The 27515-nt window shown below is 53.3% G+C and overlaps 8 protein-coding genes across 8 annotated transcripts; 6 read left to right on the top strand and 2 right to left on the bottom strand.

Annotated features, from left to right (window-relative positions):
* Positions 1 to 1317: 1317 nt before the first annotated feature.
* NECHADRAFT_67410 (uncharacterized protein) lies at positions 1318 to 4105 on the bottom strand (the record flags this gene model as incomplete). The annotated part of the gene is made up of 1 exon (XM_003053086.1): positions 1318 to 4105. One exon carries the CDS (start codon positions 4103 to 4105, stop codon positions 1694 to 1696), a length of 2412 nt encoding a protein of 803 aa, XP_003053132.1. The 3' UTR covers positions 1318 to 1693.
* Positions 4106 to 4976: 871 nt separating this feature from the next.
* Positions 4977 to 6719, top strand: NECHADRAFT_36043 (uncharacterized protein; the record flags this gene model as incomplete). The annotated part of the gene is made up of 3 exons (XM_003052579.1): positions 4977 to 5159; positions 5212 to 5645; positions 5702 to 6719. 3 exons carry the CDS (start codon positions 4977 to 4979, stop codon positions 6717 to 6719), a joined length of 1635 nt encoding a protein of 544 aa, XP_003052625.1.
* Positions 6720 to 7340: 621 nt separating this feature from the next.
* Positions 7341 to 8765, top strand: NECHADRAFT_35705 (uncharacterized protein; the record flags this gene model as incomplete). Its single annotated transcript, XM_003052580.1, has 1 exon — positions 7341 to 8765. One exon carries the CDS (start codon positions 7341 to 7343, stop codon positions 8763 to 8765), a length of 1425 nt encoding a protein of 474 aa, XP_003052626.1.
* Positions 8766 to 9099: 334 nt separating this feature from the next.
* Positions 9100 to 11121, bottom strand: NECHADRAFT_77817 (uncharacterized protein; the record flags this gene model as incomplete). Its single annotated transcript, XM_003053087.1, has 2 exons — positions 9100 to 10973; positions 11112 to 11121. The coding sequence occupies 2 exons, from the start codon at positions 11119 to 11121 to the stop codon at positions 9100 to 9102; spliced, it is 1884 nt and encodes a 627-aa protein (XP_003053133.1).
* A 1087-nt stretch (positions 11122 to 12208) lies between these two features.
* Positions 12209 to 13066, top strand: NECHADRAFT_77818 (uncharacterized protein; the record flags this gene model as incomplete). The annotated part of the gene is made up of 1 exon (XM_003052581.1): positions 12209 to 13066. One exon carries the CDS (start codon positions 12209 to 12211, stop codon positions 13064 to 13066), a length of 858 nt encoding a protein of 285 aa, XP_003052627.1.
* Positions 13067 to 20467: 7401 nt separating this feature from the next.
* Positions 20468 to 24687, top strand: NECHADRAFT_103782 (uncharacterized protein; the record flags this gene model as incomplete). Its single annotated transcript, XM_003052582.1, has 3 exons — positions 20468 to 20487; positions 20690 to 23273; positions 23321 to 24687. The coding sequence occupies 3 exons, from the start codon at positions 20468 to 20470 to the stop codon at positions 24530 to 24532; spliced, it is 3816 nt and encodes a 1271-aa protein (XP_003052628.1). The 3' UTR covers positions 24533 to 24687.
* A 334-nt stretch (positions 24688 to 25021) lies between these two features.
* NECHADRAFT_35246 (uncharacterized protein) lies at positions 25022 to 26168 on the top strand (the record flags this gene model as incomplete). Its single annotated transcript, XM_003052583.1, has 3 exons — positions 25022 to 25123; positions 25175 to 26068; positions 26118 to 26168. 3 exons carry the CDS (start codon positions 25022 to 25024, stop codon positions 26166 to 26168), a joined length of 1047 nt encoding a protein of 348 aa, XP_003052629.1.
* A 524-nt stretch (positions 26169 to 26692) lies between these two features.
* NECHADRAFT_77822 (uncharacterized protein) lies at positions 26693 to 27349 on the top strand (the record flags this gene model as incomplete). Its single annotated transcript, XM_003052584.1, has 1 exon — positions 26693 to 27349. One exon carries the CDS (start codon positions 26693 to 26695, stop codon positions 27347 to 27349), a length of 657 nt encoding a protein of 218 aa, XP_003052630.1.
* Positions 27350 to 27515: the final 166 nt, after the last annotated feature.

Consider the following 27515-nt stretch of genomic DNA (forward strand, 5'->3'; position numbering starts at 1 on the left):
TCCTCTTGTAAGCACGGCTCTCCGAGATGTGTAATGCTTGACTGTGCTCTCCCATCTCCGTCACATTTCCTCTTCCATCCCATCCATGTCAGTCTCCCGTAAGATCCCAGCGCATGTCATCTCATCCCATCCCATCCATGCCTCCGGCTACTTTGACTGCCGATCTACTACATATCACATGTCTCAATAGACCTGCTTTCTCCGGCACAGCCTCGTCTCTTAGGTAGGTAGCAACGAACACAGAATACGTCTTTGCTCGAGGAACAATAAAGCATTGTCCCGTGAAGAAGCCCTGTCGAGATATCCGTGGAGACACCACGCCATGTGCACTAAGCTTTATCAGCCACTGGGAACTATTACCTCGTTGGGTCATAGAACCCGCCACATGGAACCATGTCTATCGTGCTATCCACTGTTGCAGCTGGGCACAGTTACTGCAACGTAACAAACGTATCGTGAACAGCTACTGTAAGTCCTTTCAACAAGCTTACACGAGCTACCTAAGCTTCCCAAACTGGTGCGATAAGAGAGAATATCTTCCGTTCAAATCCATTATCTTCTTGTCAACATTTTCCCCAGTTGTTTCTGACGTCAAGCGCCAACCAAGTTAAGCTCTAAACCACTCGGCCTCGCTAAGGGCTCACAGACCGTTGAATTGCGCCATCTCACGATGGCATCAACCAGCCCAGAGATTATTGGTCAATAGACGAACGCCGTCTTAGGGTCGAAATTCTATGGTAGGATAGACGGGACTTTTATTTTTCCCATATGAAAAACCGGTATTTTGTCTTTTAGAGGAGGCCATCTTCATCTTCCTCTTTGCTCGAGTCGAGTCTTCAAGGGCAATACAAGGACAGGTGATATGACAAGTTTTGGCCAAACAACAAGATTCAAGCGAAAAGAGAAATAACAAAAAAGAGAGATTCATAGGTGGGCGGTTTGTAGGTGGCGCCTGGTCAGAGGTGGATTTAGGTATGCGGAAAGAAGAGAGAGTTTAAAGGAGCGGAATTGAAGAAGAGACCACTTAACCAGGACGCACGCTGAGCACCAGCATGTGCTTTTAGGGTGGGAGGGAAAGGAGTAACCTTGTTTATAAACCTCTCAGCCAGGCCGATAGAACTGAAAAAAAAGAGTGGTTTTTAGGTTTGCGGAAGACGTCTCTTTCGCTCTGCTTTCGGTTTCAACCCGCGTCGCATCACATTCCCGGAAACACGTGATATCTAGCCGGGGTTTCCCTGATTGGTCGGTAGCTCAACAGCCGCCCCACATCCTTGCGTAGGTAGGGATACCCTCTCCGTGGTAATATTAAAAACAAGACGAAAATCTGTCTTGAACTTTGATTGGTTAGTCTATTAGTCAGGTTTCTCCACTAGGTACCAGTATGTACCGTATGTACCCCCCGCACGATGCTCATCTATTGGGCAGTCGAGGAGCTTGTGGGGCCTATTATCCCGGATGGCTTGATAGAACTCCACAAGCTCCTCGACTGCCCAAGAGATAGAAGAGAGAGTCTGAGAGTTTATAGGAGCGGAAGTAAGGAAGAGTAAACCACTCGACTAGGGCGCTGAGCACTCGTATGTGCTTTTAGGGTGGGGGAGAAAGGTGTAACCTTGGTTGTATATTAATACCAACTCGCAAGTCTCATGTTGACACCTTCTCGGGCTGCCTGTCTCCCGTCCATCCCCTTCATCCTTCAAGAGGCCTTGTCAGAGTCGTCTGAATCCGCAAACATATCCACGGCCCTCATCCGCTTCCTAGGCGGCCCTCCAACGCGCGCTGGCTCTTCTTTGGGTTTTGATTCCTCGACAATGGGCGGCGGCGGAGGAGGTGCTGGCGGCGGTGCTGTTCCCCCAGCCTCATCCTCTTCCATCGGCTCTCCTATCACATCATCCTCCTCAATAGGCTCGCCTTCTATGTCGTCCTCGTTGATGGGCTCCCCATCGATGTCATCTTCTTGTATCGGTTCTCCCTCGACGTCATCCTCTTCTACCGGCTCTCCAGCGATGTCGTCTTCGTCGATTGGCTCGCCAGGGACATCTACTTCCTCGGCAGAAATGGGCAATGCTCGTTCCTTTTCACCTTGTTGCGCCTCCACTGCCTTCCACTTGCCCTTCTTCTCCTCCTCGGTATCATCCTTGTCGACAGTGCTCAATGATGGAGGGTTCTCAAAACTGCGCACAAACAGCTCCTGGCTTTCGGCCGGGAACACACACCAGCCCTCCCAGAGATTGAGAACCAGGTTGATGCTTCGCTTCCACTTCTCAGCACGGAGACGGCCCCATTTAAGCCGCTCAGCCATAAGTCCGAGAGTCTCAAAGATCTTGCGGTCTTTAAGCCCCGTCTCGAAAAGTTGTCGGAACCGCCAGGCGTGACGCACCCCGCTTGTCGAGGACGACGACAAGATATCGCTGATGACATACAAGGCCACCAGACTGGCAGCGCTAATGTCGGGACCCTCGTTACTAGGCGCCTCTTCCGAACCTATGGCTGGCTGTGTCTCTTTAGTATCAGGCTTCCTGTCCGGATTTGCCCCTGTCAAGGCGAAAGGCTTCTCGACATTGGATACGATCAGGTCCACGACCTCATCAACTCCGCGACTGGCATGCGTGATCGCAAAGGTCGTCACTCTTGCAACGTCGCCCTTCCTCAACCTGCCTATTGTCGTAGGTAATCGAGCGAGAAGGTGAGTGAGCTTGGCCTTCTCAAGTGGGTTGAGAAATGTGTTCTCTGACTCTCCCTCCGGGTTTTCTCGCTTGTTCTCCTCATCAAAGTCCTCTTCGTCTGATGAGTTGTACTCCGAGTCAGAAACGAACTCGTCAAGTTTTGTCGTGTACTCGTAACTCAGGTTCTTCTCCGGCGCCTTCCATGCGTGGGTACCGTCGAAAAGAGGCACATATCTCGCCTTTTTCTGTGACTGCTGAGATCCTGTGATGACTTCCCATAACCTCCACCGATACCATATACCTCCCTGACTCCTGGCATCCCAAATCCATGCCCACTTCTCCTCCCGTTGAACCTCAGGTCGTGACATGAGCAGTGCCTCATACTCTGGTCCGTGCTCGAGGACTCCCTCTATGACCTTGCTTATCAACTGGATGGTTCTCACATCCTGCGGTGGTTTCACCGGAACGTGTAAAAGGTTGGCCCGGTTCACACCCGCTCCAGGAGCGCCGTATGATGTAGGAGGCGCAAAGCCCCGGTGGAAGCCATGCTGCGCCGGTGCGGTGTGTGGCCCTGGAGGTTGCTCTACCGGTTTCGCCCCGAACGGTTGTGAAGCAGAAGATGACGATCCAAGAGTGGGCAGGGCAGCTGAGGTTGCCACGGCTGAGGAGAGATGACGGTGGAGGGAGAGGTAGTATCCGTACCCCAAGTAGCGGTTTTGCAAAGTATTGACGGCGGCATCGATCTCGTTTGCGGGTGTATCCTGTGATAAAGTCACAATAGAGACAGTGTGTTTCCGCTCCGAGTTCCCAGAGCCAGCCGGAGGCACAATTTTGACATGCTCAACCGTCAGGTTCTCCGGGATCATCGCCTTGATCATCGCCGGTGAGGTTCCAGGTGGCATGCTGGACAGTCGTAGTGTAGGCTTTGCTACGGCCCTCTCTTCCGCCCGATTCGTCGCGTCGCCCGTGTCTTCATCGTCGCTCGTGTTAAACGCCCTCGATGCGGATAGCGCGCTGCTTCCAGGGCCGGAACCTTCCTCGTAGGCCAAGATCCCCTTCTCCCGCGGTGGCCGCGCAAAATCCTGGAACGATCGCTTCTTACCGAACGAAGATGGAGGAGGACCAAGGCTCCCCGGTCCGCTCTTCAGTCCCGACGTCCCAAAATGTCGCCTTCCAGCGCCAGATCCGGGAGGAGGGGGCCCTCCAAAGCCAGGACGCGGGCGCGACGGCCCCGAAGAGCTGTGAGAACCATGACCGTCGTAATCGTCATCGCGGTCGAAGCTCTTTACAAATTCATCATATACGGCGGCGGTTTCGGCTGCCTCTCGTTGTCGCTTGGCTTCGGCTTCGGCTTTCTGTCTCTCGAAGGCGGACTGCTTGGTTGGTTTCTGGAGCTTAGCCTCCAGGTCGGGGAACTCGGATAAGCCTTTTCCAGCGGACATGATTGATCCCGCGACGCGTATGTCTGGTTCAGTTCATCGTTTTGGTTCGAGGATGTATAATCGGCGTGAGACAAGAAAAGTGCAAAGCCCCGAGCTCATGCGCCCAAACGGTCGCGATTGCGGCGTCTCAAGTAGCTAGTTGTTGCATAAACCCCGCTACAATTATATTGGTCTGGATCAAGCTCGATGGACTGGGGTACGTACCGTTTGCGGCAGTGGATGAGAGCTTGAAAGCTTCATGCTCAACTTGACCTATACCTCGTCAAAATTCATCAACTCGAGGTCGAAAGTTCTAGATAAATTTAAATAATACCTAGTCAAAGCTCAATTGATTATATGCAAGCCCGGCCATTAAACCGCATCTATGATGCTTCTTAGCCATAGTAGAATCCACCACCCGGGCACTCACCAAACCCGATTTGCAATAACACACCATGGAAATCCATCATCGGGTTTGAATATGATTATTCTATCATCAAGATCCCCTTCTCCGTCCTCCGATTCATACCCGGCCGAGTGCTCAACGATAACCAAAGGCCACACGCAAAACCCAATCCCCGTTCGGGTATCTAGCCTCAGTTCGGTCCCGGTGCTCGTTCATCCAGCCAATCAGAGTTCGTATAGTACTGTCTTCAACCCCGACGCCGACCGTGTCCGACTTGAGCCTCACATCATCCCATAGAATTTGGTCGAGAATCAAGTGTTAGTTAAAGAATCCTTTCATGCATATCAAATTTCAGTCGCCATCATGGAAGCCCATAAATACATGCTGCCCCTCGACGGGTTCAAGAGGTCTCATCAGCTCACCATCCTCAATAACTACTTGCAACGATAAAAACAACTAAAATTACTTACAACAACTTTAACCAACATGGCTGCCGATACACAGCAGAGCCTACAGAGGCAATCAGAAGAAGCCATCAGACTTGAAGATGGGCCAACTGACCCCAAAACTGAGCCCGAGACTTCAGCCAACGACCAAGCATTCATCTCAGGGGGGAAACTTGCCCTAATTCTCGCCGCCCTCTATGCAACCATGTTTCTCGTTGCTCTGGTGAGAATATCCCGCTTCCTCAGATTTCATTCATGAGCTAATCATGCCTAAGGACCGCACCATCATTGGAACCGCAGTTCCTCGCATCTCGACAGAGTTCCACGCCCTCGACGACATCAGTTGGTACGCCAGCGCCTACCTCATCACCAGCAGCGCAACCCAACTCCTCTGGGGCCGCATCTACACCTTCTACTCGACAAAGCTCATCTTCATCGCCGCCGTCGTCATCTTCGAGGTTGGCTCCGCCCTATGCGGTGCTGCCCCCAACTCGACCGCCTTCATCATCGGCCGTGCCATTGCCGGCATGGGTTCCGCGGGCATCTTTTCCGGATCTTCTGTCATTCTCACCCAGATCCTTCCGCTCGAAAAGAGGCCCATGTATATCGGCATGATGGGCTCCATCTTTGGTGTTGCTTCCATTGTCGGCCCCCTTATGGGCGGAGCATTCACTGACAATGTCACTTGGCGATGGTGTTTCTATATCAAGTCAGTTTACCCCTACTGTCTTTCAATTTTTCACGCATTGCTAACATCTCTCACAGCTTGCCTATCGGAGGCGCTGTACTCGCCGTTCTCTTCCTGTTTCTTCATGTCCCCCAAGTTACAAATACCGAGACTCTCAAGAGACAGTTCATCCGCATGGACCCTATCGGCACCGTCTTGTTTCTCCCCGGTATCGTCTGCCTCATTCTCGCTCTCCAGTGGGGCGGTGCCTCCTACCCCTGGAGTGACGGACGAATTATTGCACTCTTTGTGGTGGCCGGTGTCCTTCTCCTGGCTTTTATCGGCGTTCAGATCTGGCGTCAAGAGGATGCCACTACTCCTCCCCGCATCGTCAGCCAGCGCAGTGTCGCCTGCGGTATTGTTTATGCCATGTGTATCGGAGGCGGTATGATATCTCTCCTCTATACGCTTCCGATCTGGTTCCAGGCCATCAAGGGCACATCAGCTATTCAATCTGGCATCGACACCATTCCTCTCGTGCTATCTCTCGTTGTGGGAGCCATCATGTCAGGGGCCATTATCACCCGTACTGGATACTATGTCCCTTGGATGTTCGTCGCCACCATCCTGACTTCAGTCGGCTCGGGCTTGATGACCACTTTCAAGATAAACACTGGTCACTCAGCCTGGATTGGCTACCAGGTCCTCTTTGGTCTTGGTCTTGGGACGGGCATGCAACAGCCTAGCATGGCCGCTCAGACTGTCCTGTCTCAGTCAGACGTCTCTATCGGTATCTCTCTCATGTTCTTCTCCCAGTCTCTAGGCGGAGCTATTTTCATTTGTATTGGACAATCCATATTTGTCAACTACCTTTCCGATGGTCTCAAAGCAGTTAGTGGTATCAACACTCAGGCGATTCTCGAGGCTGGGGCAACAGCATTGTCCGACCTTGTTCCGGCCAACAAGTTACATGAAGTTTTAGTCGTGTACAACGACGCCTTGCAAAAGGCCTTCATTGTCGTGGTGGCCGTATCTGCTTTCATGGTGGTGCCCGCTCTCGGTATGGAGTGGAGGACCGTGAAGAACAAGCAGCAGGGCGGAGAGGAGCAAAAGTGAAAAAAACAAGGATTCAATCTTTGGAACAGTTTAGTTGTAATCGATCGGCATTTCACCGTTTACAGTTACATCTATCTACCTTGGGTAGTATCCCAAGCGTACTTGTTATATACCTACATAGCGTATTAATAAACACTTAATAAACATTCTCTTCTCAATGGAATTCCCTTCTGTGTGAATATGTAGACAGTGCTTTAGAAAAATTATAACCATGGTTACTACTCTTTACCTCCTTATGGTCTGAAAGTTAAGAATGTAATTTCGTAAAGAGGGTAATCCAATGCGAGAAATAACAACACCCATTAAACTTGAAACACAAATGTGCGACTAATTCCCCTCATAGTCAATCAGTTGCGTGACAATAGGCGTGGTGTTTGGAGCACATACTCTTACAGATAGAGTAGGCTACTGATATAGGGTAGGCAACTTGCAAATGATTGAGCGCACCAAGCGGGTGGTCCGAGCGCCCGCATGCTCCAAAGGAGAGTTGCGCCTTGTACCTAAAGTCAACCTCACTTCTTCTCCCTCTTTCAACCACCAAAAAACCGATTTTTCTTCTTCAACACTACAAACCCCCCATATTCCGAATCAAACCGGAATTTCCAAACCAAGACCCCCACAATGGCTGGAGACTCTGGCCACAGGGGCGCTGATGGCCGGGGCCATCGCAAGCGCCCTGCCAACGATGAACCCCAGGACGATCTCCCCCAACCCTACAACGCCAAAGAACTTCAACCCGCCAAGCGACGCGCCCTCTCGCCATCCGATCAGCCGCGGAAGCAGAAGCGACCCGGCGCGCGCGCGCGAATCTCAGAGGCCGAGCGAGAGGCCATCCGACAGCGTCAGATCGACCGAGAGCGCCAAGCCGCTGCTCAGCAGGCTGCCGAGGAGGAACAGAGCAGGATCCGGGGCATCAACGATGTCGTGAGACAGCATTACAACAATGTTCCAGAGAGAGGGCGCGACTGGAGAACAAGAGACAGCAAAATCAAGGGATTGCGCGTGTTTAACAACTGGATCAAGAGCTGCATCATTCAGCGCTACTCGCCCGATGAGGACCACACGCCTGGTTCGCGCGAGGCGGGCCGCTCCAGCGGCAAAGAATTGCTCGTGCTTGACATGGGCTGCGGAAAGGGCGGCGACTTGAACAAGTGGCAGCAAGCCCCTCAGCCCATTCAGCTCTACGTTGGCCTGGACCCGGCCGACGTGAGTATCGACCAAGCTCGCGAAAGATACAGAGCATTGAGCGGCCGTGGAGGCCGCGGAGGACGAGGAGGTCACCGAAGGCCACCGGCTCGTCTGTTTGATGCGCGATTCCACGTCAAGGACTGCTTCGGCGAGTCCATCGAGAATCTCGACATCATTCAACAGGTGGGCTTTGACCCTTCACCTATGAACCGCCGGGGCTTTGATGTCGTCAGCATGATGTTCTCCATGCACTACGCCTTTGAGTCGGAGAAGAACGCGCGGAACATGCTACGCAACGTCGCTGGTGCCCTCAAGAAGGGAGGCCGATTCATCGGCTGCATCCCCAACTCGGACGTGCTCGGTGAGCGTGTCCGCAAGTTCAATGAGCAGGCCGCTGCCAAGCGCGAGGCCAAGGAAAAGGAGGCTGATGGTTCAACGACGCCTCCCGCTGCTGAACCCGAAGACGGCGAGCTGGAAGAGGGCGAAGCCGAACCCACTGCCGAATGGGGCAACACTATATACCGCGTGCGCTTCCCAGGCAAGACACCCGATGATGGCGTCTTCCGTCCCGCCTTTGGCTGGAAATATAACTTCTTTCTGGACGAAGCGGTCGAGGAGGTTCCCGAGTATGTCGTCCCGTGGGAGGCATTCCGTGCTCTCGCCGACGACTACAACCTCGAGTTGCAGTTCCACCGCACGTTCCCCGAGATCTGGGAGGCTGAGAAGGATGACCCCGATCTGGGTCCTCTGAGCGAGCGCATGGGGGTTCGTGAGCGTGGTGGTGGCCCTCTGCTTGTCTCGGACGAGGAGATGGAGGCTGCCAGTTTCTACATTGGCTTCTGTTTCTACAAGGTCTAATACTCAGGGACGGCGGGTAAACTCATCAAGTCATGGTACGAAGCACACGGATATAGGCGGCAATGGTCTCGAGAGCAAGCGGAACAAGTAAACAAAAGCATGGCGGTTTTATTACAACTTTATTTACCACGCTAAAAGAACGACGGAGCTGGGTATCATAGTCTTTCTTACTTTCTGAATGGCGAATTTCAACATGTCATAATAGAGGCCTTCCCTCTCTTCCCGAGCCATCAATCCAAAACTGATATTATCCTGAGAACATGGCAGGCAAACGAAGTGTTCGTTCGAGCTTCTATTTTGCACGGCATCTCGTTTCCCAAGATGGACAAGTACATCAAATAGCGTTAGTTGCACGACGCCAAATCATCAACGCAGCAACGCCAGCACAAGCTGTTGCTCCGAGTGCCACATAGAGACTTGTTCGGTCTGGCCCCTCCTCGTTGCTCTTGGGAAACGCTGTGCTCGGGTTCGTGGCTGCATCGGCATATGCGACAAAGAGTTCGCTGATGCTGCCCCAAGTCACACTGACGTGCAATGGCAGGCTCATACTGAGCGAAGAGGCGTATTGATCTGGCTGGAGTTCGCTCCGCTGGTTGGTCTTGTCCTTGTCGGCTTTGAGCGCAGTGTAGATGGAGGGTAGTTCATCTAGGTGTGGGTACTTGGAGCGCAAGTTGACAATATGCGAGAACGAGTCTGGGTCCGAGGAGTCGTAGGCGTAGCAGATGAGGTCGCAGGCATCCAACTTGGCCTGGTTCTCTAGGATTGCGGGTTCTAGTTCCCCGAGCTCTTCGAGGATTAGATAGACCTGCTTACCGCCTGGGAGCTCAACACTGTTGACAGCTCGGCGGGGCTTGATAGTGGGATGGTAAAGACCATCAAAGGGACGGTTGAGGAAAGAGTCCAGCAGAGCAGATTTGCCTGCCCCTGAGGCGCCTAGGACATAGCACAATACAACGTTGCGCTCAACGCGGCCAGGGCGTCTTCTCCTCTTGCGAGGCTTGGTGATCTTCAATGCGGCAGTGATTGGATCCTTGGGGTTTGGTGGCTCAAAACCGAGATAGGCCAGGTACTCGATTGTGGTTTTGGGCTCAATAAAGGTTGTCATGCTCCACTGGGCAAGCCATCCCTGGAGAGTGATATGGCCAGCTTCATTCCTGACTGTCGAAGAGGGGAAAGACGAATCTGTCCATGAGCTTGGGAGGCCTGAAGTTGGAGCGAACAAGGCCTCAAGCTCTCGATCGTTGAGACCACCATCGTTATCCTTGTCAAAGAGAAGGAATAGGTCGACAAAGAATCGATATCCCGCAGGACTCAATTCAGCTGATGCATACTCGGGGACATCGAATTTTGGCCGTATAAACTTGTCTTCCAGGCTCAGGCTGTCGGTATAGTGGTATTTCCGAAGGATGATCCAAATAGTTTCGTGGCGTCCCTTCTCAGCATACAGCTTGTTCAGCTGCAAGAAGCCAGGCAGGTCGATCCCCCTCTCCAGATCAGAAGTGGGTAATGTCTTGGAGATACTGAGCTTGATGTTGTCTAGGTCGTCTGCTGTCAATGGTTTGTCGAAACAGCGGGCTTGAAAGTCTCGCATCTCCTGCTCGTTGAGATATCCATCCTGATCCTTGTCGCATAGGTAGAAGATGCGCATCAAGGCACTGACACAGGCAGGCTTAAGATGGCCCTCCTTGTAATCGAAGAGGGGAGCGATTGGATGAGTTACAGCCTTTTGACAGAGGAAGAAGACTTCGTTCACATTGCGATGGTCTCTGGCGCTGGTACGAATGCAAGAGTCGATTTCGCGGAATTCGGCCATAACAGGCAACATTTCTTCCTCAACCACCTGGGGTGTTGTTCCCTGCCCAGCAAGATCGGACTTGTTGGCACAGAGAACAACAGGGACATTGACACCAAGTGATCGGAAATAAGGCATCCAAAAGAGGGCAACCCTTTCGTAGCTGTAGTGGTCGGCATAGACGAGGAGGATGACATTGCATTTTCGAATCTCTTTACGGAGAGTGGTTCGGTCTTGTGGACGAGCAGAGGTATCGACGATCGTAGTTGAGACATTTTCGGGAGTTCCGATGCTTGGGGGTATGGTGATTTGGGGGAGGACGGGTTGTATCCTATTGGAGACGAACTGATCTTTGACCAGCGAGGCAATGAGGCTGGATTTCCCAGTGCTCTCGTCACCGCAAACACATATGCGCACTGAACAGAAGAGTTAGTTTCCTATTCAAGTAATAATGTGATTGGCTCTGCGGATGTAGATTGGTCGACGAATACTATTCGAGAATGTAGGATAGGATGGCGGGCAAGCATGATGGAGGTCATGACAGGGAAGCGTACCAGCAGCCATGATGGATATGTTTCTCAGGTTGTCGGTCAAGTTGTGTTATTACCAGCGGTCCATGACCTGTGGGAATGAGTGTCTGGAATCTTCGTCGGTCGTTTTCGAATGATCCTTGGCCAAGATATCAATGGCAATGGTAGAGGCTCAAAGAAAGCTGAGTTGGGTTGAGAGCATTGAGCAAAGCGGGCGGGTAGCAATGATATGAGGCCTCAGGCTCAGCCCAGGAAAGAACCGGAGCAGCGGGAGATGACAAAATAGCGTCGTCGGCTCAGACCAACTCAGCTCAGGCCATGAATCTGTGAATCTGTTGGTGGGACAGACGCAAGATGCAAAAAGATGCAGTCAAAGCTGGGATGGCGATGATTGAAAGAGGTGACGCGCGCCGAGCAAGGATTGGGGAGGAACATGGTGCTGGGCCAATCACCAACTGACTTTGGCTCAAGCCACAGAACATAGCCTAGAAGAATAGGTTGGTAAAAATAGGACATGAAGAACACTTACATAACTTCAATAATCTCTGTTCAAAGCCTAGATCTTGACATTTGGTTCGCTGTTCATTGACGACTCTGCATCAGAGTTGACGCTATTCAACCAAGTCTCCCTTCTTTCAGCTGCGTGAACATCTAAAGGACCTCGGATTCGCTGATCGTCATCACGTGACGGACTAGATAGCAAATCTTTCGCTTTATCGGTTTTTGTCAGCTTGAGTAATCACCCAAACTCTTACCCCACACCTTCCCAAGATCTCCAATTGACCAATCCGAAGCCTGCTTACACAGGATGAACAATAATGACAAAGTCGATTAGACTGCCGACATGCTTTAGCTATATCTCGTCAGCGTTGGCAATCATCGTGAATTGAATTTATTCTCCTGCAGGCACGTTCTCGAGAGTTCGTCCAAATCGTCTATATATGTCTCGCTTCAGTCCCTTGGTTGCGGTTTTCGTAGCTACAATTTCCATCCTCATCATCATCTACTCACCAGCAAATTACCTCTCAAGCATCAAGCAACTCACTGTAAACATTATCTACCCAAACACCTCTACAAACACAACTCTTTCTGAGAATCAAATGATCAACACCGCAAAGAACATGTCCAAGTCTCTCCGCCAAGCCAAGATCACCCCCCACCGCTCCAGCACCCGGGGTCACTCTGACCATGGCTGGCTCAACACATACCACAGCTTCTCCTTCGCTGACTGGTATGACCCAAGATTCTCTCACTTTGGCTCTCTCCGCGTCCTGAACGAGGACCGGGTCAAGGCCAACTCGGGTTTCCCCACGCATCCTCACCGCGACTTTGAGATCTTCAGCTACATCCTCGGTGGAGAGCTTACACACCGAGACTCAATGCTTGCCAAGGGCAAAGAGGGAGGCCAGTCGGACAAGTTTTATCGTATGCACCGTGGCGATGTTCAGTTCACCACTGGAGGAACTGGTATTGCTCACTCGGAGATGAACGAGCACAAGTCAGATACCGTTCACTTCCTCCAGATCTGGGCCATCCCCTGGAAGCGTGGCCTGACTCCCCGATACCACACCCGCCACTTTAGCGAAGAGTCCAAGAGACTCGGCTTCGTCAACATCCTGAGCCCTCTCAAGGGAGGCGAAGAGGCAACTGTTCAGCAGGAAAAGGACGCCGAGGCTGTTCTCCCCGACACCATCCCCATCCACGCTGACTTTGTCATGTCTGCCGGCATCATCGAGCCCAGCAAGACATTTGAGTGGACAGTTGGAGGAGGGGCCACCCAGGAGGCAAAGAGAAAGGTCTATGTGCACTTGCCCATGACCAAGGGAGGAAACGCCAAGATCCGACTTGACGGCCGGGAGGATGCCGAGCTTTCGGAGGGCGACGGCGCCTTTATTGAGGGTGTCAACGCCGGCGACAAGCTGTCGGTAGAGAGCATTGGAAGCGCCGATGCAGAGGTCATCGTCTTGGATACTGCTTAGAGGCAAGACGTCGGCAACGATATCCGTCCGAATCGGGCCGTTGCTGCACCTGCAGCATTGGGTAAAGGACTGGCGTTTGATGAGCGCGTCTAAATGTACTTAGCGCAAATGAGTGTAATGAAAACATAGAGTCTTGTAAAGAATGATCTGATCCATTTTTTCCTCTTCCTTTGTGTGCGTGCTCTGCAAGTCAAGTGCCATTTCGTTCATCCTTGTGGCGTAGATGAGATTGATAACTGTAACCACACCGATGGATTCATCCACAGTAAACAGCAAACAGTAAATGGATGTCGGGTAATAAATCTAGAGATATCGATGCAAGCCAAATTGCTCAGCAAAAGTCCACCAGTTAAAGACAAGGATGACTTCGGGGTTGCATGATGTTTTGTTGAAGAGATGCCACCCTAGAGCCAGGGCACATGTAAAGGCCGGTTTACGTCCGGCTTGGCGTGATCGCTTAGATTCCAGCTCGTACGTCAGCCTGTCAGAAGCCAGAGGTGCCTGGGAACTCGTGGGACCCATGGATTACCGACCCTGGAAGGTCGTTAGTGGTGTTGCTATGTGATTGCCCATGCTGCAGTGTTGGTCGAGTTGAAACCCGAAAGCGATAACGGAGGTGAGGTTGCGAGTTCAGAGCAAAGCTATGGGAAGCGAGGTTAAACGGGAGCAAAATGGGCCTGGAAGAGAAGAAATTTCGAGAGGCAGCCACGAGTCTAATAAAAGAAAGGTTATTGAAAGAAATCGATACAAGAAGCAACGAGATCAGGGTGTAAACCAGAGCGGGCGAGAGCCTGGATCAAAAAAGCACTCAATCTGTCTACCAACAGCAGCCAAAAAGATAAAGACTGGCCAGGGGTAAAGCTTGGCAGAACGTCGACACCTAACCGCCCAGGGTAACCCGTCGACTTTGGTCAACTTTGGCGCGAGACGGTGTGGTGGGAGAAAACATCCGCTGTCAATGAGCAGAGATGGTGTTGCGCCAAGGCCCAGCTGGTCGGGACGATCATTTCCCAACTATTCGAACTACTGGAAGAGTACAGCGCAAAATAAGAAATGGAAGAGTGTTCATTTCCAGAAGATAGCCGAAGCCATTCGTCAAATAGTGGGTTCACGCCCGACGACGGCGTTGGTTGGTGGTGGAAACCATTGTCAGACTATAGGCAGAGGGCTGGCACCGGAGGCGGGAAAAGAAGAAAAGCGACAAAAGCCCACGCGTCCCCTTTCCCCTGCTTCACAGAATCCACGGTTTCGCGGCCTGAGCAAGGGCTTTATTTGTCAGACCGAGCACTAACCGCGGCGCAGCAAGAGACTCATGATGGTGTCAGGCTTGAGTGACAGCGACAGTCAGAGTGACAGTGACAGAGCAGCCCGTGGAGTCGATTGGCGATCCGGAAGAAAGCGAGAAAGTGACGATCCAGCGCAGGGAAGGACCCCGGATCGGCAATATCCTAACTCGGACGCCCTCACCACCCAAGGGGGCAGGCTGCCTGACGGTGCAAATGAGACGCGGTGGGTGGTCCAGTCAGGGGTTGGTATTGATGCTCCCAACCAACTTACACAGAGCATTAAACATTAGGGGAAAATGCACTCGAGAACAGCCCCGAACGCTGCAAATCCCGTCTAAATGTCACTCCGTCCTGCACGAGCCATATCATCAAGGATGATCCTGAAAAAAAAACTCCGTCTAGAAGGGGAAATCAGCCAGCCTGCTCTTCTCCCCCTGGCGAGTCTAGCCCACCATCTCCGCTAACAGTTTAGCCCTACGGCGCGTGATGGAGGCCGTTACAACATGGCATTGGGCGGTGGAAGACGCAGGAGCTGCTGCTAGCTCAGGGACTAGCGCACGAGCCGCTGTGGCTTCTTTTCATCCCACATCCCGTGGCCCCACGTGCAGCAGGGGTCATGTCCAGTGACTCGGTCTTACCAACCGCTGTTGTAACTGTCGAGACTTTTCATCACAGCTTGGGAGAGGAAGACTAGGACTTAATGGCGCGAGACTATTAAGTCTGCCTCGCACTTGGAGGCTTAGCTCAATAGAGGAGAGCCTTGACCGCTGCGTTAGAAACCGGTAGTGTTCACTAACAGATGAGATGGCCTTCAGCTGCTGAAGCTTGAAGCCACAACCGAGACACCCATATTCTACAGGAGTCGAATTGTCTCATCCTCGGAACATGTTCGAGAAAATACCCGAGCCCTACGGGCTTCGCTTACAGGCACTGTCTCGATGTCCATAACCGACGTCACCTTGTGTCCGAAAAGGCCTCAAGCGTCGTCCCAAGCGTCCAAGGATGGGAATCGCCTCCCTCGCCAAGATGGAAATCTCCAGTTTCCTGCCTGTCCCATTTCCCATATCTCTACCCTCCTCACAGAGCATGACACCACCTGCTGGCAAATTGGCGGCCGACTTCACCATCCACCTTGTCGTCGTCCCCCATTCTCACCTTGGCGGCCCCGGCTACGCGGCTTATACACCCCCTGCCCCAATAGTCTCTCGCCACCATCATTCTAACGCTAAGCCTGTTCCTGAACATGGCAGCAGCTGCAGCCTGTGGTTCTATCGCTGTGCCCGCAGAAGTCTGCATGAGGCTGTTCACACCCGCCGCTCCAAGTCGGAAATTGCTTTGGCGGCGGAGGCGGCACTGGTTGCGCCCCATCCAACTCCCTTGGGAGACTCCTCTCTGAATGGAGTCAGCCTGACGGGTAGGGTCCAAGCCATGGCCCAGATAGGAAACCGCCGCTTGCTATGGCTGCGGACTGCAGGTTGGGCTTGTGAGAGGAGAGATGCCGTCTGGAGGAAAACCCTCCTAGTCGCCGCCTCCACGGTGAACGTCTTTTTTCTTTCCTTTTCCTTTTCTCTCCTACCTTTGCGTCGTCTATCAAACCTGTTGACTCTGTCAATCCTAGACACGGCTCGTCTTAGGCCTTGTTGCAAACTTTGGTTTGCGTCCTTTCTTTGATCTCAGTATCACTGCATCACACTCTTTACGGCTTCGGCCACATTCCAGTCTCTATTACTTAATACTCTAATTCTCCAAGCATAATGGCTCTCTCTCTTACTTCCGGCCTCGTTCAGGCCTATGGTGGCCTTAACGGTTACTGGGTATGTATTCAGATGTCACCAAAACATGAGGGTTGTAACTGACATCGATAGGGACAACTCGGAAACGAGGCACTGAAGAGCTACTGTGACAACGGTCCCGAGTATGTGACACTGTCTTTCGTTAACCAAGCCCCTGAGAACACAAACTCTGGTTACCCTGGCACCAACTTCGCCGGACACTGCTGGGCTGGAACCTACAAGAACAAAGACGACGTCGGAGGAGACCTCCTGAGCGAGTGCTACCCTATCAAGGAGGGCATCCCTTACTGCCAGGAGCGTGGTGTCAAGGTTCTCCTTAGCATCGGCGGTGTCTATAACGAGAACGGTGGCAACTACAAGGTGACGACTGACCAGAAGGGTGTCGACTTTGCCGACTTCCTGTGGAGTGCCTTTGGTCCATATGACAAGAACTGGAACGGTCCCCGTCCCTTTGATGCCGACGATGGAAGCACCCGACCTGCTATTGATGGTTTCGACTTTGACATCGAGCACGACTTGCGTATGTAGCCCAACTCCTGAATTGCTCGGTTTGGCTTCCCCAGGTACTGACATGTTTTTAGCCAACGGTCCTTACATCGCCATGATCAATGAGCTCCGCAGACTCAAGAGCGACGTCATCATCACTGGTGCTCCCCAGTGCCCTACTTCCGACGAGTACTTCTACATGAAGCAGATGATCAACGAGGCCAAGTTTGATGCCCTTTTCATCCAATTCTACAACAACGGCTACTGCGATGCTATCGAGGACCCTAACGTGTCTTGGGACCGGATGAACTATGACGAGTGGGCGGACATTGTTGACGATAGTCAAGCCAGCAAGGGGGCCAAGATCTATGTTGGACTGCCCGCCAGCAAGGACGCTGCCGGCAGTGGATACCTCGAGCCTGACGCGCTCAAGGAACTCGTCTGCAAGCTGAAGGACAAGCCTCACTTTGCCGGTCTCTCTCTGTGGGATCTCACCCGTGGTGCTTCTAACTGGGTCGACGGCAAGACCTACAACCAGCATGCCGTTGATGCTCTTGAGTACGGATGCGACCCCATCCCTACTACTACCACGAGTGCGATTTCGTCGACCACCGAGGCCTCCTCTACCGAGTCTACGACTACTAGCGATGTCTCTACTACCACGTCTGATGTCTCTACCACCACTTCTGACGCTTCTACCACCACTTCGGATGCCTCTACTACTTCTGATGCCTCGACCTCCGAGACCGCTACCTCGTCCGAGACCACCACCTCTTCTGATGCCTCGACTACCGCTACTTCTACCGAGGCTACATCCACCGAGTCCTCCACTGAGACATCTACCGAGGCCTCTACCTCCGATGCTTCCTCAACCGACGCTTCCTCGACTACTGAGACCGCCACCGGAACTACCACCGATGCTAGCACTGATGCCTCCAGCTCCGTGACTGAGACCTCCACCGATGCCACGGACTCCTCAACTGCCACCACTGATGCTTCCACCACTGGTACTGATGTCTCCAGCACTGAGACCTCGTCTGTTGCTACTGACTCTGCCACCACTGACTCTGCTACCGGCACCACCGAGACATCAACTGGTACCGACGCTTCCGTCACTGGAACCTCCTCTGCTGCCACTGAGTCTTCTGCTACCACTGATGCGTCCACTGCTTCCACCGATAGCACCGAGATCAACACAGCTACCACGACTTCCGCTTCCGAGGCCACTGACTCGACCTCTCTGACCGAGACCGAGACCGAGAGCGTTCCTACCACGCTGCCAAACACCTTGACCACCACAGACTACACCACGGCTTCCACCACAGACGATGTCAGCCTGACCACTGACACCGCCTCTGAGAGCGTCCCTACATCTCTGCCAGTGACTTACAGCACCTTCCACGGCTGGAACACGACTTGGACCACTGGAGCCACGCAGACATACGGAAACCCCACTCGATCCTCGACCTTGATTCCCGGCCAGACCACCACCAAGTGCTCGACTGAAGGACAGGCCTCTGTCACCCGCTCTGCGACTGTCAGCATGACCACCAGCACTGTCTGCACCACCAAGGTCTACACTGTTACTAAGTGCCCCCCTGAGGTCGTTAACTGCCCTGCCGGTGGATATGTTACCACTGAGACCATCCCTCTGTACACGACTGTCTGCCCTGTTACTGCCAAGGCTACTCCTACTCAGTACGCTGTGCCCTCTGAGTATGAGACCAAGACTGTCTACACCACGAGCGTCCACACTGTCACCAAGTGCCCTCCTGAGGTTACCAACTGCCCAGTTGGCTCTGTCACCACCGAGACTATCCCCGTTTACACCACTGTCTGCCCTGTGACCGAGAAGCCCAAGGCTGCCCCTACCAAGGTTCCCGGCCACAGCGAGACCAAGACCCTCTACACGGCCAAGATTTACACTCCTACTGAGTGCCCCGCTGGTGAGAACGACTGCGTTGTTGGAAAGCCCACCACCGAGGTTGCCTCGTGGACTACCGCTATTGTTCCTCCCAAGGAGACCCAGCCAGCCCAAGTCTACCACCCTGAGATCCCTGAGGAGGAGGAAGAGGTGACAACCGTCAAGGCCTCTTATACGGTCTACACTAACGTTGTTGTCCCTCCTGCCACCCTCGAGACCACCATCAAGCCTGTTGTCACCGAGAAGCCCTCAGGCGTCGCAGCTCCTACTGGTGGCTGCAGCGGCCCAGGCTGCCCTCAGCCTACCGCAGTCCACACCCCGACACCCAACAAGCCCGACTATGCCCCCATCACACCCGCGACGGCCGGAGCCTCTTCTCTCGTCGCCGGCCTCACCGCCGTGGTGGGTGCCGTCCTTTTCCAGGTGTTTGTGCTGTAACGTGGAACGGCCATTTTGTTTTCCTATCTATGCACCCTTATGTTTGTTCTCGTATATAGACTTGGCAGAAAAGTCTTGATGGGCTTCATGGCTTCATTATTTACGCCTTTGTCAAGTTATTGTACACACGCTCTTTTACGTTTATCAACCTGCTAAAGGTTACTTACCAATTACGTGTCTTATTAGTTCTTTCACAAGATATGTATAAATGTATATGGTTTTATGGACAAAATGTTGACGACTGTTGATGTTGATGTTGAGGTGACGAATTGTTTGCTTGCTCTGAATAGTTATGCGGCAGGCGTCTAGAGCAACTAACACGCATACTTACAGGGACCAAATGTCTCCCAGCTCGGCCGGCAACTGGCATCGAGCCCCAGCAGCTGAGAGCATCCTTAGCAATCCAATAAATACCTTCCATGGTAACCGAGCACTTCCAGTATGGAGGTTGTTGAGGTGACCATCGGCAGTTCAATAATCCGAGACGAGACGCCTTGTTTGATGAGCGTTTTACTTGAGCGCAGATCCCTCAAGGCAGAGAAGATACGTCAGCGGCTCACGCTACAGGGGCTTTAGTGGCGTATTCGCGGTTCGGAGGATGGATGATCTTTGCGTTTAAAGGCGCAGATCATTGAGAAACTGAGCAGGTCAAAGAACGGGACACCCGATGATGCCGTTGATTGCGGGCGATGGCGATGGGTGACTAAGCTGAACAAGGTCTTCCGGCCCGTCTCCCCTTGGATTCCGGCGGGGGCCATCCACCTCTAGCCTCCGACCTACCGACCTCCCCCGGTCGAGGTATGTTTTCTGTGCTGGAGGGTGGGCTGGCAGGCAGGCTGGACTGGACTGATGGCTGGGCTGGTATTTAACTAAATTCCTTGGTTGTCCAGGCAGCTCAGCCAGGATGGATTGGAAATGGCTGGAAACGTCATTGGGGGGAGGATACGATATAGATGTATACGACAGAGCAGTAGAAGTACTGTAGGTACTGTCTGTACTGCAGTCAGAGTGATGATGCGTACGTAGACTGACACGTACTGCATAAAAAAAGAGAGTTACAAGAGGCAACGATTTCGGGGAATTCAAGCGTTGTGGTTGGATGCTGGCGGTTGTCATGATGGATGGATGGTGGCAGGCCGCAGTGGCTGAGTCCAGCTGGTACCGTACCTGTGGTGGTGTACTAACGTAGTAGCAGCCCAGCCCAGGCCAGATGAATCCCGCTTCCCCACCTTTGAATAGAAGTTGTTCCCCTCCAACAACAGGTTCAAGTTGAAACAAGAAGACGCCCATCTCTCGCTCGTCTTCATCTCCGACATCTGTCAAGGAGCTCCCAGTCATTGCATCTCGCATCTTGCTTTTTCCTCTCGGTGCAAGCAAAAGCACCGCGTCCGCATTGACATTGACAACACACCACCCAGATCTTGGCCCCCTTTCCCCGCCTCCAACTTCTCCGGCGATTGGTAGTCGGCCCAACATGTCAGAGGCTGGCGACAGGTAAGCTCTCCATCACATCCCCGTCCCAGCTTGCGATTGCACAGGACAAAAGCTCTGCCATCTCCTGCTTTGTCATTGCTGCTGCTTCTGCTTGGCTCTGTGATGCAGATGCACCGCAGAATGGGCCACATCGCATCTTTAGCCCGCCCCCCAGCATAAAGTCAGTCCACCTACTGACCGCTGTTTATCTCTCCCCCTCCAGCACCCACAAGCGGTCCAAATCCGCCGCTGCGCTCTCCCTCCTGCGGCGCAAAGACACCCGAGAAGAAGAATCCGGTTCCGAAGACGGGAGGGCCCCGAGAACTCCTTCCTCCTCCAACCCTGTCCTCTCCATGGCGCATCAAACCAGCGTCCGCGGCCATGGGCCAAAGCCCTCCATTTCGGGGAGCGGCCTCTCGCCCGTCAACTCTTCTCATCAGTATCAGCAGCAACACCAGCAGCAGCCGCACAGGTTTGCGCCTACGCCTCCTCAGCCCGACAAGAGCACCGCAAGCCTCGAGCAGTCTGTCCGCAAGTTCAGGGTCGTTGAAGCCCTCCGCAGCGGTGACACGGCATCCATATCTCGCGTCATCAGAGAGACGGCCGAGAATGGACCTCGATCGAGTATCTCATCCGTAGGCACCTCAGGAGGTGCCCTTGACGACACAACCATCCTCCACCTGGCCATCCAGTGTGCCGAATTTCCAGTCATCGAGTACGTCCTGTCCGACGGGCAGGGCTCCATCGATGTGAACGCCCGCGACAAGGAGGGCAACACCCCGCTCCACTTGGCCGCAGTCCAGGGCCGAACCACCGTGGTCAAGCTCCTCCTGGAGCAAAAGGACATCAACGACGCCATTGCGAACGCACAGGGTAAACTACCACTCGATGTGGCCCGAAACCCCGAGATTTTCCAACTCCTCCAGCTCTCGCGGTCGCTTTTCGCCGAGGCCAAGGTCAAGCAGGTCCAGGAGCTGATCGAGCGGGGCAACTATGGTGCGCTCGCTGGAGTCCTCGAGGAGCACCGTGTCAAGACCGTCCTCGACATCAACAGCCCTGAATTCGCCTCTGAGCCTTTCACCGTCCAGACCGGCGGCACTCTCCTCCACGAGGCTGCCCGAAAAAGAAATACCAACCTCATCCAGGTTCTCCTCCTCCATGGCGCCGACCCGTTCCGCCGCGATCGAAAGGGCAAGCTGCCCCAGTCCGTGACCAACGACGATGCTACAAAGGCTATATTGAAGCGTTCGCCCGCAGCCGTTGCCGCCCAGCGCGGAATCCAGGAGAAGGCCGTGCTTGGGCAGGCTGCGTCTCAGGGCGCAGCTGGCTCGAGTTCTGGCGACCCCCTGGCCGGCCGAGAAGCTCGCGAGATGAAGGGTTATCTCAAGAAGTGGACAAACTACCGAAAGGGCTACCAGCTTCGATGGTTCGTGCTCGAGGACGGAGTCCTCAGCTACTACAAGCACCAAGATGATGCGGGTTCCGCATGCCGCGGCGCCATCAACATGCGAATTGCCAAGCTTCACATGAGCCCGGATGAGAAGACCAAGTTTGAGATTCACGGCAAATCCTCCGTCAAGTATACCCTTAAGGCGAACCACGAAGTTGAGGCCAAGCGCTGGTTCTGGGCTCTGAACAACTCGATCCAGTGGTCCAAGGATCAAGCCAAGGAGGAGGAGAGGCGAGCTGCTAGGGGTGCCGAGCTCCTGAGGCAAGCCAAAGCCGACCCCAGCACCCTCTCTCTCCAGGAGTCACATAGCGAGAATACTAGCGTGACCGACCTACGAAGAAATAGCTCTCAAATCGCCAGCCGATCTTTCTCCAAGGTCTCTTCCGTCGACCAGAGACCAAACTACCCCGGCCCCGGCACCATTGGCAGCCTCGAGGACGACGACTTTGTTGACGTCCAGACCGACGTGGATACGAACCGAGGACCCAGGAATGGAGGTCCTAACACGCATAATGATGTTGATGACGAAGATGATTACGGTGACGACATGAGCATGCACGAGGAGCCTACTGCTACAAAGGACGCTCTTAACATTACGGCGCAGTCGGCCAAACTCCAACTCGAGACCATGTCTCACGTCCACCAGGCTATGCTTTTGGAACTTGCTCAGAACCCCAACACCATTCTTTCGGATCCCAACATTTCCCAGGCGCTCGGCACATACGATGCAGCCATTAGAAGCTTGTCAACTCTCGTGGCAGACCTGCTACGGATATCTAAGGATCGCGATGCCTACTGGCAGTACCGCTTGGATCGCGAGGCCAACATGCGCCGTATGTGGGAGGAGAGCATGGCACAGGTAGCGCGTGAACAGGAGGTCCTTGAGGCCCGCGTTGGTGAAGCAGAGAAGAGGCGGAAGGCAACAAAGCGAGCACTGCGCGAGGTTATTGAAAGCGGCATCCCGATTGCTGAGCCCCCCGTCGAAGAGACGCTAGTCGAGGAGCAACTCGATGACGACAGGGAGAAGGAGGACGAGGAGGGAGAATTTGAGGACGCAGCAACAAAACTGCCACCGGCAGTACCCAAATCACCTACTCTCAAGACGCTTCGGAGGAAACCTACAGTTATTGTCGACCTGTCCGAGAGCGAGTCTGAAGAGGAAGATGAATTCTTCGACGCCGTTGATGCCGGCCACGTGGAGGTATCTGAACTTCCTGTGGAGGAGACCAAGCCAGAGACTCAAGATATTATCGTATCTGGAGGGTTGGACATTAGTCCATCCTTCAAGGGCTATGAAAACGGTATCAGAAAGAGACTTAAGATGGACGCTGACGACCGGCCCAAGATTTCTCTCTGGGTAAGTAATTTGAATACAGTTAAGTCTACGGTGCTAATAATGAGTAGGGTATTCTGAAGTCTATGATTGGAAAGGACATGACCAAGATGACTCTCCCTGTATCGTTCAACGAGCCGACCTCGCTCTTGTACCGTGCCGGTGAGGATATGGAGTACGCCGACTTGCTGGACCTTGCTGCGGACCGAACCGACTCTATTGAACGACTCATCTACGTTGCGGCTTTTGCGGCTAGTGAATACGCTTCGACCATTGGCCGCGTTGCCAAGCCATTCAACCCCTTGCTTGGAGAGACGTTTGAGTATGTGCGACCTGACAAGAATTACCGCTTCTTTATCGAGCAAGTCAGCCATCACCCTCCGGTTGGTGCTGCACATGCCGAGTCTCCCAAGTGGACATATTGGGGTGAGTCGGCAGTCAAGTCCAAGTTTTACGGCAAGTCTTTCGATATCAACCCCCTGGGCACCTGGTTCCTGAAGCTGCGACCTACTGCCGGAGGAAAGGAGGAGCTCTACACGTGGAAGAAGGTTACGTCGTCAGTCATTGGCATCATCACTGGAAACCCCACGGTGGATAACTACGGACCAATGGAAATCAGGAACTGGACCACGGGAGAGGTAGCTCACATCGAGTTCAAGCCACGTGGATGGAAGGCATCCAGCGCATACCAGGTTTCTGGAAAGGTGCTGGACGCCTCTGGCAATGTCCGATTCAGCATGGGCGGTCGCTGGAACTCGAAGCTGTACGCGCGCCTAACGCCTGGCTACGAGGCGGCCGTCGATGAACCCAAGGAGAGCGGTGAGATGCACCAGGGTGGTCTCACTGACCCCAACTGCGCATACCTTATCTGGAAGGCCCACGAGCGACCTACTGGTATTCCCTTCAACCTGACACCCTTCGTCTTGACATTCAACCATATCGATGACCAGCTCCGACCATGGCTTCCCCCCACGGATTCGCGTCTTCGACCTGATCAGCGTGCTATGGAAGATGGGGAGTATGACTTTGCTGCTGATGAGAAGAACCGACTTGAGACGGCTCAGCGAGGACGACGACGTATCCGTGAGGAGCGAGGAGAGGAATTCCAGCCAGCATGGTTCTACAAGACGCGCTGTGAGATTACGGGCGAGGAGTACTGGCAGTTCAACAACAAGTACTGGGAGCAGCGTGACAAGGCCGGCCCGAACGGCGACCCTCAGGTTGCTTGGGAGGGACTGGAGCCCATCTACGAGGACCACGTTGATGAGGACACTATACGGTAACCTCAGACTGGAGTTGATGCTGGACGTAAAATAAATATAGCAAAAAGAAGCGGTTTCGAGAGGTGTTTTTTCTAGTTGGAGTGCGAGGAATGTTGTATAGATAGAGTTTTTAGGATAGTAGCTGCCTGCAATCACACCTTGCCGTTCGTAATATGCATGTATGTTTGAGGATTACAAATGCCGAGATTGTGAGTGATGGCCGGAGTCACGGGCTGCCAAGATGTGATTAGATATTCGGCCGATTCGGCCCCACCCCCGGCTGAAGATCCGAACCTCGGCAAAAAGTCTTGGCTAGGGGTAAAGTTACGTATGAGGCTCGTTGTACAAGGACGACACATGAAAACCGCCATTGTTGTTGTTCTCGTTCCTGAACACATTCATATAACGTAGCACTCCTTTTCTGCTGAGTATTTGTCTCTGCTTGGACATCCACTGTGCTGTAAACAGTACTACCCCAATTATCGCAGCAGAGCCAAGATGTCGCCGCCCATGGAAGATAGACCCACGCTCCTTCGGCCGCCGGAGCCCGACTCCAACCAGTCGCTGATTGAGAACGTGCTGGACGTGACGGAGCTCAAGGTCCTGGGTCAAGTAAGTCCATCAACTCGTAGGACTTGCCAATTCCAACGCTGACCGTACAAGGACGTCTTTACAAACACGCGTCCCCAGTGGCATCCTCCGGGTGCCCGCGGCATCTACGGCGGCGCCGTCATTGCGCAGTGCCTCGCCGCAGCGCAAAAGACGGTGCCAGAGACTTTCCTCGTCCACTCGTGCCACTGCTACTTTCTCCTCGCGGGATCATCCGAGACGCCTATCCTGTACCACGTCGAGCGCGTCCGTGATGGTCGCTCGTACGCGACGCGCACAGTCCAGGCTCGGCAGAAGGGAGCTTGCATCTTCACCACCACCATCAGCTTTGTCCGTGAGGCTACCTCTGATAAAAAGAGACAAGAGGTACGCCATGCGGCGAGTTTGCCAGAAGGTGTGTCTGCGCCGCCGGATAACTGGGATGGTGAGCCTGAGTGGGCTCGTACGGGGCCGTTCCAGAGTCATAGGATTGAGGTTCTGCGGGCTGGCGATCCAAAAGCTAAACCGCAGGACCGCAAGTCTCGACAGTGGATGCGGTCGCGGCAAAAGATCTCTCCGTCAGGTGGACATCAAGCGCATCTAAACGCTCTGGCATACATGTCGGACAGCTACTTCATCGGCACTGTATCCCGCATCCACGGACTCTGGCGGTTCCCCTTTTCTCCAGATGAGGTACCCTCCCTGGACGAAGCGACACAGGAGCAGGTGCGCAGCCTGTGCGAGTTTGAGGGCATGGGTAGTAGCGTCGAGGAATGGCGAGGCCGGCCACACCTGGGCATGTTGGTGAGTCTCGACCATAGCATCTACTTTCACGAGCCGAAGGCCGTCAAGGCCGACGAGTGGATGTTTACCGAGATGGAGAGTCCATGGGCTGGCGATGGCAGAGGCGTTGTTTCGCAGAGGATATTCAGCAAAGATGGAGAGTTGTTGGCTACGTGCTATCAAGAGGTAAGTCTTTGTTCCAAGTACTTGATGTGATCTATGCTAACGAATATAGGGCGTTGTTCGACTCAAGCAAGACGGAGGAGAAAAGAGTGCAAAGCTATAGAACCTTTGGCTGAGTAGCATTCATTATCAAGAGCGTTTGTAATATTGTTGAAGAGCGAGATAGAAGGTTTTCACGGTTGGCCTGGATACGATTCAAAGTTTACAACTGATAATTCACACAAGTTTTCTTTTTCTAGAGTGAAGTAAACGCCTGTTCATTTGTTGTCTTTGTGGTTCCAAGAACAATGAAGAGTGCTCACATGTAAACCAGCGGAACAAGCATCAACTGACGTATCATGCAGACTATGCATGTCTCCCCTTTATGTTCTAGCAGGATCCAGCTACTCATTTCTTGATCATTGGGAAATAGCCTGCATGCATTGCATCATGCTTCTATGTTCGCAACGAGATTCACAAGAGAGAGGCCTCAAGGTTTTGCATAAATAGCACATTGGGTTGTGAAACTCCCAGAACGACAGCATCTCAGCAACCCTCAACGCAAACACCGCCAAGACAGCTTTCCACCAGTTTTCGTCAGATCAACACCGCTGTTCTTCTCAGCAACACTTGTCAAAGATAATCACCATGTGTCACAAGACGATGGCAATCTTCACGGTGTGTGCGCACTCCCAGAAGGTCCCAACAATCAAGTGCGACATGGCTCAATGGTGGAAGCCCATGCTATACAAGGATCCATGCATCGTCACGAGATTTGCAGAGCTGACCCGCGGTTGGTGTCCCGAGTGCGAAGCCGTCTTCCAGGCCAATGCTGTCAACAGCGGTGTGGCCAAAGACTTTGACCCCCGATCTGCCGAGTTCATCTCGCGGTACTGGGCCTACAAGAGCCAGGCGGGTTGGGTAGGCCCCGTGGATGCCACTCGCTTCCCCAATGATCTGGTTGAGAGAAAAGATGAGATCGTCTGCAACACGCTCGGCGATACTCGATATGAGATTTATGCCCTGCGGCGTGAAATTGAGGTCTACCGTGCTGACAGGATCTGCATTGAGAAGCTCAGTTGCGTAGCCCCCGGCCCAGCTGATTTCCCTGCTATCATCGACAAGGCCCGTCGCCTCACCCTCGAATGGGGTCTCCTTGGCGAAATGGATGAACCCTCGTTCCCTAAACTCAGTTCGTTTCCCCCTAAGTCAAAGGCTGTAGACATGGCTAAACAAGATCAGAAAGGCAAGGCTTCTGAACAGGTTGCCCAATGCGAAGTCTGCAATGGGAGTCACCCTGAGTAGATCCCTGAGAAGCAGCAAGTGAGTAATGACAGAGACTGGTTGGGAAAACGTGTGACGGAGCGAGCCTACCATAGGACTGTAGGTGAGGCGGGTATTACCAGGTTGAGAGGGGGATAGATATCGGAGTTGCGGATAGGCGTGTCGTTAATTAATTGATACCATTATA

Source organism: Fusarium vanettenii (assembly GCF_000151355.1).
Source record: "Fusarium vanettenii 77-13-4 chromosome 3 genomic scaffold NECHAsca_2_chr3_3_0, whole genome shotgun sequence".
NCBI classification, from domain to species: domain Eukaryota; kingdom Fungi; phylum Ascomycota; class Sordariomycetes; order Hypocreales; family Nectriaceae; genus Fusarium; species Fusarium vanettenii.